Raw genomic sequence first — 13,634 nt, forward strand, 5'->3', positions numbered from 1 at the left:
GCCTATGAAAAAGGGAGATGAGAACAAGTGGGGCTCCTGAACAGAGAGGGCCCTGGCCATGGTACTAGAAGGTATCCTGACACAGGAGCTACCCACGGTCGCAGCAAGGAACACCGCTGAAGTAGTAACAAGGATACTGTACAGCTTTCGGTCCTTGGACTCCGAGCGCATGCGGCTCAGCTGCTGCTTGTGACAGCGCAGACTCCAGGGGTTATGGCTGATCTTCTCAGAACTCAGACCGCTGTTGCCATCCAGCATCTGGAAAGGGACGTCTGAGTGGCTGTGGAGCTCCACCTTCGGACTCTTTGCCTCCTGGGAGCTAAGAAGGAAGAACATAACACATTGCTGAAGGGGATCAGACGAGTCACCCTCTGGGGTCTCAGTGCAAAGGGTGAAGGAGACCTGGATCAGACCTAATCTGCCACCCTGGTGGCACCAGACCCTGGTGACGGGTGACACAGGGACCCCAGATGCAAGAGTGCATAAAAGTGAGCAATAAGTAGTATTTATACTTGTGTCTCTGAAAACTGTCTGAAAAATAACTCTTTGCACCAAATTACGTGATGAAGATACCACTCCGGATCCATTAGGAAGGCTATCACAAAAATAAACCAGAACAAGTGTTGTAGAGGATGTGGAGAAACTGGAACCCTCAAATATTGCTGGAGAGCATGTAAAATGGTATAACTGCTATGAAAAAGTCTGGCGGTTCCTCAAAAAGTTAAACGTACAATTATCATATATGACCCAGCAATTGCACTCTTTTGTATATACCTGAAAGAACTGAAAACAGAACTCAAATAGAAACTACACAAATATTTGCAGCATCATTACAATAAATAAGAGGTGAAGCAACCCAAGTGTCCATCAGTGGATAAATGGATAAACAAAACATGGTGTGCCCATACAATGGAGTGTCATTCAGCAATAAAAGGAATGGAATTCTGACGCATGCTATAACCTGGATGAACCCTGAAACATCCTGCTAAAGTGAAATAAGCCATACACAAAAGGAGAAATGCTGTATGATTCCACTCATCTGAGGGAACTGCACATTCACAGAAACAGAAAATAGAAAGGCAGTTGCCAGGGGCTGGGGGGAAGGGGAATGGAGAGTTATTTAACAGGTGTGGAGCTTCTGGCAGAGATAAAAAGGAGTTCTGAGAACGGACAGTAGTGATCGCTGCACAACAGTGTGAATGTACTTAATACTACTGAACTATACACTGAAAAAAAGGTGAAAATGATACGTTGTTAGATGTACTTTACAATTTAAAAAAATACAAAAATTGACAAACGTGCAGTCACACACTTAACAAATATAGGGTGGAGCACGGGACACCACTGTCAAGAACACGAGTAACTATCATATTTCTGTCCACATCTACAACCAAATTTTTAATAAGATCTAAAGAAAGCATATGCTGACATTATACGCTTATAAATGTCTGTCTGCTTGTGTATCAACCTGGAAGAAAGAGGAAAACATCAAAGAAAAAAAGGCAGGATAGGCCCCAAAGAAACTTTCTCAGTGGACAAAGTTTGTGCCTGTGGAAGTCATGAAGCCATTTCAGTAAGGGGATTTTATTTCTAAAATAAGTCAAACCACAAAGGGGTTTTATTTATTTATTTATTTATTTATTTATTTATTTATTTATTTATTTATTTATTTTTTAATTTATTTTTTCAACGTTTTTTATTTATTTTTGGGACAGAGAGAGACAGAGCATGAACAGGGGAGGGGCAGAGAGAGAGGGAGACACAGAATCGGAAACAGGCTCCAGGCTCTGAGCCATCAGCCCAGAGCCCGACGCGGGGCTCGAACTCACGGACCGCGAGATCGTGACCTGGCTGAAGTCGGACGCTTAACCGACTGCGCCACCTAGGCGCCCCAACAAAGGGGTTTTATTGAGAAGGTGACTCCAACTGAAAATATTAGGACTTTACTACAACTTCCTTTTTCCCACCAACACAAAAATCTTTGAAGTAACTTGCAATGTTCCTTCACCATGCCAAGCCAAGCCAAGCACTGGAGAAGCCATGTGCGCTGCAAACAGCAGAGCAAGCCTGCAGCTCCGAGCAGAGGCAGAGCACTGCAGCAATATCAAATGCCACCGTCCTCCCCAGAACTTCTGGCCTCTCCTTTAACTGTAGATGGAGTAAGTCATGCAGAGTTGAGCCAGCCACTAGGGCTGGTGTGTACCAGAAATTGCTGACATTCCCCTGCAGGGTGATTGGACAGACTGGGTGAAATGGCTGAGAGACACGGGCAGAGATCCCTTTCCCCTTTAACTGAAAGTAGAGGAGCCACCAATGCCTCTCAGCGTCAGAAAACTCTCATTTTCTTCTGGTGAGGGCATGGCTAAGGCCATTCATGGATGCTTTCTTTGTGATCCTCTTTAAGAAACAATAAGGCTTACTCATCTGCCAAGTAAACCCAAGTAAGTCCTCTGTGCCCGCACGGGGCACCCATTCCTCCTGGCATTACCCTTGGTATTGTAGCTCTGGCCCTGGTGAAGAATAAGCTGCATTCCTAGAAGTGACTTAGTGCCTCTGAGAACGGGCCAGAGGTCTGGTCACTGCACACAGAGCTGTCACTTTCAGAGCAGAGCCTTGAACCTGGACATGGGTAGACTTTGATGTTATTCTATGTTCATTGGCTTTTCACCAGATGACTCGAGAAGCAATTTCTGTACCTTTGGCGGACCAAAGAAAGCCCACTCTAAAGAGCTATTGAGAGAAAGGCTTCAATGCCAGCTATGGGCTTGAGGACTTGGGGAACATTCCTTGTCACATGAATGACTAAGCTTAGGTCCCACAATCATCAGTGAAGAGGAAGCCCCTTGGGGAATGAACAAGAAGCCCTGAAGAAGTGCTTCTGCAGACCAGAGTCTATTTTACACACACACACACACACACACACACACACACACACACACACACGAATATTACTCTATCAAAAAGAATGAAATCCTGCCATTTGCGATGACATGGATAGAGCTAGAATGTATTATACTAAGTAAAATAAGTCAATCAGAGAAAGACAAATACAATATGATTTCACTCACATGTGGAATTTAAGAAACAAAACAGACGAACGTATGGGAAGAGGGGGGAGACAAGAGAGGGAAACTAACCACAAGAGAGACTTGATGATAGAGAACAAACTGAAGGTTGATGGGCGGGGGCGGGGGCATGGGCTAGATGAGTGAGGGCACCTGTTATGATGAGCACTGGGTGTTGTAAGTGATGAATCACTGAAGTCTACTCCTGAAACCAATATTGCACTACAGTGCAATATTAAATATTTAGTTAAATATTTAGTTAAATAACTAAAATCTAAATTAAAAAAAAAAAAAAAAAAAAAAAAGCTTAACTCCTGGAGACCCTGCTTACTCAGAGTGAAGGCCTCTCCTCTCCAGAAATGCAGATCTGGCCCAGAGAGGAAACATCACACACTCAGCCAGAGTCTCGTGGGGTTCTGTGCGCCTCGATGTGAGTGTGTCCTCTTCCATCAATGGGAGTAAGGAGAGCCGGAACACTCTGGGCTCTTACTGCTTCAGGAACTAGGGTGCACAGCACGTGTTGCTCAACTGACCTGATGTCAGAGATAAACTAATGTGCTGCCACACGCATATAAGAAAAGTCCCAAATCTAACTTCTAAGTTGAGGCACAGATCTTATTCACTGAAACTTATTTTTAAGTGAAGTTAAATATACTTTAAAAAAAGGGGTTTTTTTCAAGTAATCTCTATACCTAGTAACATGGGGCTCGAACTCATAATCCAGAGATCAAGAGTCGCATGCTCCACCCACTCAGCCAGACAGGTGCCCCCAAATTAAATATAAAGTAATTTAGTCATAGAATTTTGATTTTACCTTGTTTCAGGAAGCTCATATTATTTTTAGCTTACGTTAGTTTTATTAAAATTTTTTTTTTTTTTTACAACTCAGTGGTTTCTTTAGTATATTTATAAGGTTATAAAACTTCACCACTATCTAATTTTTAGGACACTTTCATTACCCCCAAAACAAACACTATCACCATTAGCAGTCACTTCCTATCCTCCTCTCCCCCTCAGCCCCTGGTATACCTTAACTTGCCTTCCTGTCTCATGCACTTGCCTATTCTGAACATTTTCTATATATGGAATCACATATGTTTTTTTGTGACTTCTTTCACTCAGCACTTTAGTTTTTAAAGTTCATCCCTGTTGTGGCTCATATGAGCATTCCATTCCTTTTTATCACTGGATAATATTCTATTATATGGATACACCACATTTATTTATCCATTCATTAGCTGATGGACACAGTTGTTTTCATTTTTTGGCTGTTAGGAATAATTCAACTATAAACATCTGTTTACAAGTTTTGTGTCTGAATGTATTTTTCCAATTCTCTTGGTAAATACTCCTATTCCTAGGAGTAGCATTGATGGGGTTAGCTTTCTGAAGAATAATTATTTTTCCAGAGTGGCTGCACTGTTTTACATTCCCATCAGCAATTTAAGAGGGTTCCAATTTCTCTAAATCTTCATCAACACTTTTATTGTCTGTCCTTTTGATGATAGCTACCCTATGAGAGTTCACATTTCTTGCATAAAATATCAAGAGAGACAATGCTTTATACACTATTTTCCTAATCTACAAGAAAAATAATTTCCAATGCAATAAACTAAATTTTAGTTGCAGGGAAAGGGTTAACAGCTGACCTCATCGAGGTCAAAGAACCTTGTACAGAACCCTTAAAGAACACTGGTCTGGATGGCCTCTCACTGCGCTTAGGCAGTCCTACAGGTCTGAAAGCAGGTGCAACCTCACCGTGGACCAAGGCATTTCGACCTTACGTGTGAGACACAACAAAGCTGGAGAGCACAGAGCATGGGGAGTCCTTGCTTCTGAAGGGCTGAGATCTTCACCATCACTCTCTCTTGACCAGCTACATCCATACACAGAAGGCAGCATCACTGGGGTGATGTGACACACTCAGGTGGTAGCCAAAGAATACCAGCCATCTTTCCCCAAGCTTGGGCCCTACTTCCCCATGTGTCAGGACTCTAGAGAGGTCTTGAGTGTTTGTAATGCCAGGACCAGTCATGCACCTTCACCCTGCTCACCACCCCCTTACCTCTCAGAGGTTTCAAGGGACAGGCTGGCTTTCTCTTCCTTGTGGTCACTGCCACTGCCTGACCGGTGCAGGCTCCGGCGGGAGTGTTTGCGCCGAGGTTGCTCCCGCTCTGGTGTGTCATCCTGCTCCACAGTCTCACTTTCCACATAAGGGTAGGCCACCAAGTTGATGTAACCATCACTGTCTCCCTCAAAACAGACAGACACCACGCCTGTTGAAAAAAAGGCAGCCAGTCAACAAATGTCTACACAGGTTGGGTCTATGCAGCACAGACTGCTGGCACTTGCCATCTCACAGCACATCACCTGCCATGAACCAACTGAAGATCAATGTAGGAACAATGACCAACAGACCTCTTTCCAGAAGACAGCTGACCACTCACCCCAACTCTAAGTCTGCTACTTAACCTCTGATTGGGGGTTAATCTCTGTTTATTTCCCACTCTCCTCTGCAGCCCTCTGATTTTCAACGACTGACTCCTGTACCATTCAAAAGAACTGTGTTCACTGGAGACACCCACACCTAACATGATTTAACCCTCTACTTATACAACTGCTCTGTGATACTGCCATTCCCTGTGTCATTTTCTTGCTCTGTTTCTCTCTGCCTGGCAGAGTCACCTAGAGACAAGACTTCTTCCAGCAAAACAGTCCCAAAAAGAAGTCTTCTGCCCACACTAAGCATCAGGCGATTCTAACCTCACCAGACAGAACTTCTGCCTCACCAAACCACCAGTATTCCTAAGTTGACACCTTTCTACCCTCCATGCTGTACTCAGGCAAAACAGCTTACCGTGTCCATTTTTTACCCAACAGGTTATCCGTTATTTCTTCTGAATCGTTAACAAAGGATTTAAAACACAATACCTAGAAACCTAACCCAAGGACATTAAAACAAAAAACAAAAAACAACAAAAAAAAACAAAGTCCAGGCTGCCCTTTGTCTAACTTCCACATCTAACCTTCTGTCACTACATGTCTCCTTTACACTCCCGGTGTACAAAATTGGCTCCATAATCTGAACAAAAATGAGAAGCATTTATGAATAAGTCAATGTCAGACTAAGAATATCCTTCTCTTTGGTCCATTTCATCCTCATTCCCTAGGCCCTTTTAGAAAAAATTCCTTAAACTTGAAATTCTTTTTTCATACTTCCCACTATACTGCTCAAATGTATGCCACACTTCCATGGGCCTCGCATCTGTACCCTGGCTTGCTTTCATAGATGGCTACCTCTCCTGCAGGTTTTCACCTTTGTAACTTCTTGTCTTCACTAGAACCTCAACTGTTCCAGCTTGAATGCTCTCTGGTCTGCCAATCTTCTCTGTCTCCTGGGCTCCCCTTGTGCTCTGACCTAAAGTGTCCTCCAGGCCTGCCACACAGCTGTCACGCTGACCAGGGTGAGGGTTGAGGGTCATTCCTTCTATGGTCCTCTACTTCTCCCACTCTTGGTTTACTCCTTAGAGTGGAAGATGTCTTCAAAGTAGCTTTCTAAGAAAGGGCGTTCAGGAGGTCACTTTTGAGTCCTTTGCAGGATTTTATTCTGCTCTTACACTTGACTGACTGAAGACAAAATTCTATGTTGTCTGCAAATAAAGAGTTTTACTTCTTCCTTTCCAATTGGAACGCCTTTTTATTATTTCTATCTTGCCTAACCACACTGGCCAGAACCTCCAGGAAAATGTCAACTAGAAGTGGAGAGCATGAACATCCTTGTCTTATTCCTGATCTTGTGGGGCAAGGCAACTGTTTTGTCATTATGATGCTGGCTAGACGTTTTTCATAGATGCCCTCAGGTTAAAGAACTGTCCTTCTATTCCCAGTTTGCTGCTGTTGTTGTTTTATCAAGAACAGATGTTGGATATTGTTGAATGCTTTTTCTGCATCTGCTAAGATATAGATGGTTTTTCTTTTTTTAGATTATTAATATGACGAATTCCATTTAACCTTTGAATGTTAAACCTACCCTGTATTACTCAGATAAACCTTACCTGGTTATGATGCAGTGTCCTTTTAATACACTGTTCTAGTCAATCGACTAAAATTGTATTCAAATTTTTTACATCTAGGTTGGTGAGGGGCATTTATTTTCTCATAGTGGTCTTGCTGAATGAGTTGGGACATACTCTCTAATTTTTTTGGAAGAGTTTCTGTAGAACTACTATTTCTTAAATGTTTGGTAGAATTCACCATGAAGCTGTGTGGGCCTGGAGTTTTCTCTGCTAGAATGTGTTGAACTCCAATTTCAATTTATTTGATAGGACTATTCAGAGTCCCCATTTCTTCATGAAAATTTTCATAGCTTGTATCTTTCAAGAAATTGTCTCTTTCATCTAAGTTGTAGAATTTATTGGGATAAAGTTTCTCAAAATATTCTTTTATCTTTAAATATCAGTAGATCCTAGTGAAGACACATATATCATTTCTGATATTGGACATTTATGTCATCTCCTTTCCCTGACCAGTCTGGCTAGAGATGTTGTTCTCAAAGAATCAGCCTTTTGTCTTTGGTTTTCATTTATTTTCTTAATTTGGTCTTTGGGTTTCATTTATTTTTTTAATTTTTGCTCATTTTCATACTGAACTATCTTTTCCATACTGATTCACATTAATTTAGATATAGATCTATATTCTGGAAACTAATCCTTGGTCAGTTATATATGTGGTAAATATCTTTACTCATTTTCTCTAAAGGTGAATTTTAATAAACATAAGTTTTAAATTTTATATAGTCAAATATATCATTTGATCTTTTACGATTAGCTCTTTTCTGTCTTGAAGGCTCATCTAAAGCTATACTGGAAACCTTTCATTCTCTTCAGGTACATACTTTTGAGTATGTACTCAGACCACTGGCAGACACAGAGCATCATACCTGATACGGGGAGATATGGCTATGCTGTGGATAGGGCAGGAAGAAGTTCTACAAATAGTAGATGAAACTTGCCAATTAAACGAATCCTGCAATCTACTACTAGTTTAAGAAGAAAATATTTTTGATCCTGACATTATTTTTTACATCAGTACTCACACCTAGGTAGAATGCAGATGGGCAAATGAAAAATCAATGGTCTGATATAAGCCCCAATTTTCTTGGCAATTGTAAGACTAATTTCAATAGACACTAAAGATTACATTTGGTGGAGGTTTTGGTATTTTTAAAAAATATATTTTTAGAAATTATAGTAAAAAAATACATAACATAAATTTATCATCGTAACCATTTTTTCCTAAATGTTTTATTTTTGAGAGAGAGAGACAGAACATGAGTGGGGGAAGGGCAGAGAGCGAGGGGAAACAGAATCTGAAGCAGGAGCCAGGCTCTGAGCTGCCAGCACAGAGCCCGACGCAGGGCTCGAACCCACAAACCGTGAGATCATGACCTAAGCAGAAGTCAGATGCTTATCTGACTGAGCCACCCAGGTACCCCTCATTTTAACCATTTTTAAACATACAATTCAGTGGCATTAAGTGCATTCACAATGTTGTCTACCATTATCATTATCTAAATCCCAAACTTTCTCATCACTTCAAACAATTCTATACCCATTAAATAATAACTCCCCCTCTCCTCCTCACCCAAACCCAGGTAACCTCTAATCCACTTTGTCTCTTTACACACTTGCCTATTGTAGATATTCTATATAGGTGGAATCATGTAATTTCTGTCCTTTTGTGTCTGGCTTATTTCACTTAGCATAATGTTTCCAAGATTCATCCATGTTGTAGCATGTATCAGAACTTCATTTCTTTCTAAATCTGAATACTATTCCATTGTGAATATATATCCCAATTTGTTTATTGATACACTTACTGCTGACACATGGGTTGTGAATATTGTGAATAATACTTCTGTGAATATTAGCTTTATGAGCATCAGTTTGAGTCCCTGATTTTAGTTCTTTTGGGTACACACCCAGGAGTGGAACTGCTGATCATATGGTAATTCTGTTTAACTTTTTGAGGAACTACCAAACTGTTTTCTGTAGTGGTTGCACCATTTGACATTCTTACCGGCAGTGTTCTATTTCTCCACATTCTTGCCAACTCTTACTTTCCTTTTTCTTGTTTTTAATTATTATAGCCATCCTAGTGTGCACGAATGGTATCTGATTTGTGGTTCTGATTTGCATTTTTAAAAATTTTATTTATTTTGAGAGAGCGCACGCAAGTGGGGAAGGGGCAGAGGGGGAGAGAGAGCAAACCCCAAGCAGGCTCTTCACCACCAGTGCAGAGCCTGATGCAGAGCTCAAACTCACTAACTCACAAAGTCACTAATCATGACCTGAGCTGAAGTCAGATGCTTAATTGACTGAGCCACATGGGTGCCACCAATTTGCATTATCTTAATGACTAATGACATTGATGTGTTGTTAGTCATTTGTGTATCTTTTTCTGGAGAAATGTGTATCCAAGTCCATTGTGCAATTTTGAATCCAATGGTTTGCTATTGTTTTTTTTTAAGTTTATTTATTTTGAAAGCGAGTGCATGAGAGCCAGCAGGGGAGGGGGAGGAGGAAGAGAGAGAGAGAGATAGAAAGAGATAGAGAAAGGGAAAGAGAAAGGGAGAGAGAGAGAGAGAGAGACAGAGAGAGGGAGAATCTCAAGCAGGCTCTACATTGTCAGTGCAGAACCTGACACGGGGCTGGAACCCACAAACTATGAGATTATGACCTGAGCCAAAAGCAAGAGTTGGACACTTAACCGACTGAGCCACCTTGGAACCCTGCTGTTTTCAAAACAGAACCAGAAGAATATTACATTTGAAGGAATATTCTAGGACTACAAAACAAGAGAGAAGCCAGAATCAAACACATTGCTGTCTCTAAGTGGCTAAGAACAGTTGCAAATGCTTTATATGCAGCTTCAGCCACCAACTCATCCACACTCAACACATCCATGGCCAAACCTTCTGCTATAAATATGCCAAAATGAGATAGAGAACTATAAGCCCTGTTAGCTCAGAGTCCTTCTGATGCTAAGGAAAAAAAAAAAAAAAAAATCTTAAAAGGGAGTCAAATCCTGGCTCCAGAGAAATGTTTTCTAAATCACAACCGACAGAACTGGGACAAGTTCAAACCTCCAGGTGGCTCCCAGGAAAGGACTGTCAGTAGTGGTTCAGTTTTTCCCCAACCTTTCTCAGACTGGGGAACAGAAGTCTTTAAAAGCCATAGCAAATCATTAGTACCTATTTTCTTTTCTCGGGCTGCATTTTCACTAGGTAAAATAAATATACTTTCTCAAATATACAATTAAACCAAAAATTGATCCTTTCTTATTAAGTCAAATGAAGCCCAATTTATCGAAAGAAAATTGAAGATATTATTGGTCCAATTAATATATATCAAAACCCAACAGTACAGGGTTTTTTTTTTTTTGAAATACATTTAATATTATAGAAAGTTACCAAAAATATAGAATTCCCATATACTCAGCTTCCTCTAATGCTCCCGTGAGGCCAGTGTATCAGGTAAAGCCCTATCACAAAGTGACACATCTCTCCTTCTCTGGTTGCAGGCCATGTGCAGGAAGACTCTCTGACCCAACTCTTCAAGCTCTTGAATCCCATCAAGGTATTTTAAAATGTCTGTCTGAACTGAAAAGCTATGGTTAATGGTCACACCAAGATGACTGACATGTCAGATGTGGACTTGGATGTAACCAACACAATCCAAGCTGATGAGCCAACTGCTTTACTAACCAATGCATTGGACTTAAATTCCATGCTTGGAAAGGATTATGGAGCACTGAAAGACAAGGGCACTGAAAGATCATGATTAACACAAACCCCACCTCCCCCCACCCCCCTTGTGCTGTACTGCAGGGTCCTGTTCACTGTTCTCACGCATACAGCAGTCAACAGCGAGCCCAATGTCTTATCGAGTGCTTTGGCAAGCACACCAAAAAAACCAGCCCCTCATGAGTATCACCTAGGGTTTATTCTAATTGGGAAGAATGTGCTGAAGATTAAAATGCAGTTCAGTATCCAAACGATGTGTCCCATCAAAGGAGAAAGAAACATTGCACATTTTTTCTTTTGTTTGGCCAGAAGGATAATGCTATAAATTTAACCCTTGTAAAAACCTGGGTAGATAATAGCTATTTTTCAGCTAAAAGAAGGAAGCAGTAAAGAAGAAGCCACTATATGGGGGTACCTGGGTGGCTCAGTCGGTCAAAATCCAACTTTTGATTTTGGCTCAGGTCATGATCTCACAGTGGTGAGATCAAGCCTCATGTCAGGCTCTGTGCTGAGCATAGAGTCTGCTTGAGACTCTCTCTCCCTCTCTCTCTGCTCCTCCCCTGCTCACATGCGCACACCCTCTTTCTCAAAAATAAATAAATAAATGAACATTTTTTAGAAAGAAGAAGCCACCACTATGTTCCACTCCGTGAAGGCTACTCTTGGGAAGAGCCCCTGGCTTGCTGGGAATGAACTCGCTTCAGCAGATGTTGTGCTGTGGTCTGTGTTCCAGCAGATGGAAGGCTGCAATATGATGGTGCCAGCCAACATGCAGAGATGGATAAGGGCCTGTGAAAACCTGGCCCCTTTTAACACTGCCCCCAAGCTCCTTAAGTGAATTTCAGTAATTGATTTTAGATTTTAAGAACAGTGCTGTTTCATGCATATTGTTGATAAACTGACTTATTCTAAAATCATCAATACTGTCTTCATTTAAGCCAGTTGTTGAACATCAATAAGAGCATATTAAAAAAAATTGTTAAAAGTGAAATCATAATTTATAATTACCAAAACCAAGAAATGAACACTGACATAATAATATTAAGTAATCTGTATACTTTATTTGAATGTTGGCAGTTTTCCCACTTATATTCTTTTTCTGGTTCAGGATTTCACTTCACATTGCATTTAGTCCTCCTTAGTCTCCTCCAATCTGATATAGTTTCTTTCTCTTTCATGACTTTGACACTTTTGAAGAACACTAACAGTTATTTTGTAGCATGTCCCTAAATTTGGATTTGCATTATATTTTCTCATGATTAGATTGATATCACTCATTTTAGGCAACAGAAATGATCTTGTGTCCTCCTCAGCTCTTATGTCAGAAGGTACAGGTCTTGTTACTGGTGATTTAACTTTGATCACTTGGTTAAGGTGAAGTCTGCCAGGTTTCTCCTTTGTAAAGTTATTATTTTTCCTATTGTAATTAATGAATATCCTATAGGGAGATACTTTGAGACTTTCTAAATATTCTGTTTCTTATAGTATGTTAGCCCACTCATTTTAGAATCAATCATGGTTCTTGCCGGGGACAATTATTACTGTGTTGTGTGTCTAATGGTGACTTCTGTTTCCATCATTCCTTCTATATCTTTTAATTAAAAGGAATTACAATTCTATAAGGAAGAAATGTCCCTTCTCACCCATTTATCTATCAGTATGGAGTTAGGGATATTTTATTTCTCATATTCTAGATTTGGCCACTGGGATTCCCTGATATCGGCTCTTGTGTGCTTGTAACATACACTCCCATCATTTTTGACCATTTCTTTACTTTTAGTTACCAGGGGATGCTCCAGGCTCATCTTTTATTTTCCTGCCCCAATTCAGAAACCAATCATTCCTCCAGGGAGTTCTGCTTCCCTTTACTGTAGGAATGGTATTTAGAAGGACCAAGATCTTGGCCCTATGATTGCTACTGGAGTATCATTGTTTTTAGGCCCTTTCAGCAGACAGATCTGGGAAATACATGTATAAATACTAACCTACACATACACATATATCTCTTTATTGCCAGGAACACAGGTGTTTTTAAAATTCAACCAAGCTAAGGAAAAATGCCAATAATATTCTGTGTTTTGGTAAGTTTCAAGAGGGGTTTTTATGTATTTAGTATTACCAGCGGCAGTCATCAGGGGTTACCACATGTAGTACCAAATATGAAGTTCTAGGCTTCTATATCCTTATGCAAAACTTTCCCTAATCCATTAGTCAAGTATTTATTAAGCATCTACTAGATGCCAGGCCCTGTAACAGTTTGGCAGTTCTTCAAAAAGTTAAACAGAATTACCATATGATCCAGCAGGTTCCACTCCTAGGTATGTACCCAAAAGAAATAAAAGCAGAGACTCAAACAGATGCTTATAAGCTAATATTAACAAAAGCATTATTCACAATAGTCCAAAGTGGGAACAACCCAAGTGTCCGTCAACAGATAAGTGGATAAACAAAATGTGATATATATTCACAATGGGTATACAGCCATAAAAGGACATGAAGTTCTGATACATGCTACAACATGGGTGAGTCTTGGAAACATTATGCTAAGTGAAATAAACCAGACACAAAAGGACAAAAAATTACATGATTCCACTTCTATGAAATATCTACAATAGGCAAATGTGTAAAGAGACAAAGTAGACTAGAGGTTACCTGGGTTCGGTGAGGTGGAAAGGGAGAGTTATTATTTAATGGATACAGAGTGGTTGTTTGAGGTGATGAGAAAGTTATGGAAGTAATGATAATGGTAGACAACATTGTGAATG

The 13,634-nt window shown here is 40.4% G+C and overlaps 1 protein-coding gene and 1 pseudogene across 3 annotated transcripts in view; one reads left to right on the forward strand and one right to left on the reverse strand.

Annotated features, from left to right (window-relative positions):
• Window positions 1-13,634, reverse strand: part of IP6K1 (inositol hexakisphosphate kinase 1) — a 60,851-nt gene that overhangs the window by 6,849 nt on the left and 40,368 nt on the right. For all 3 annotated transcript variants that reach the window (XM_030306792.1, XM_030306790.1, XM_030306791.1), the window contains 2 exons: window positions 5,131-5,341; window positions 138-319 (listed from right to left, as the gene is read on the reverse strand). In XM_030306792.1, the coding sequence (XP_030162652.1) occupies window positions 138-258 (121 nt within the window). In that variant the 5' untranslated portion in view covers window positions 259-319; window positions 5,131-5,341. The remainder of the gene's footprint in view (window positions 1-137; window positions 320-5,130; window positions 5,342-13,634) is intronic.
• LOC115527196 lies at window positions 7,321-11,664 on the forward strand (annotated as a pseudogene).

This window comes from Lynx canadensis, chromosome A2, assembly GCF_007474595.2.
Source record: "Lynx canadensis isolate LIC74 chromosome A2, mLynCan4.pri.v2, whole genome shotgun sequence".
Classification (NCBI taxonomy): domain Eukaryota; kingdom Metazoa; phylum Chordata; class Mammalia; order Carnivora; family Felidae; genus Lynx; species Lynx canadensis.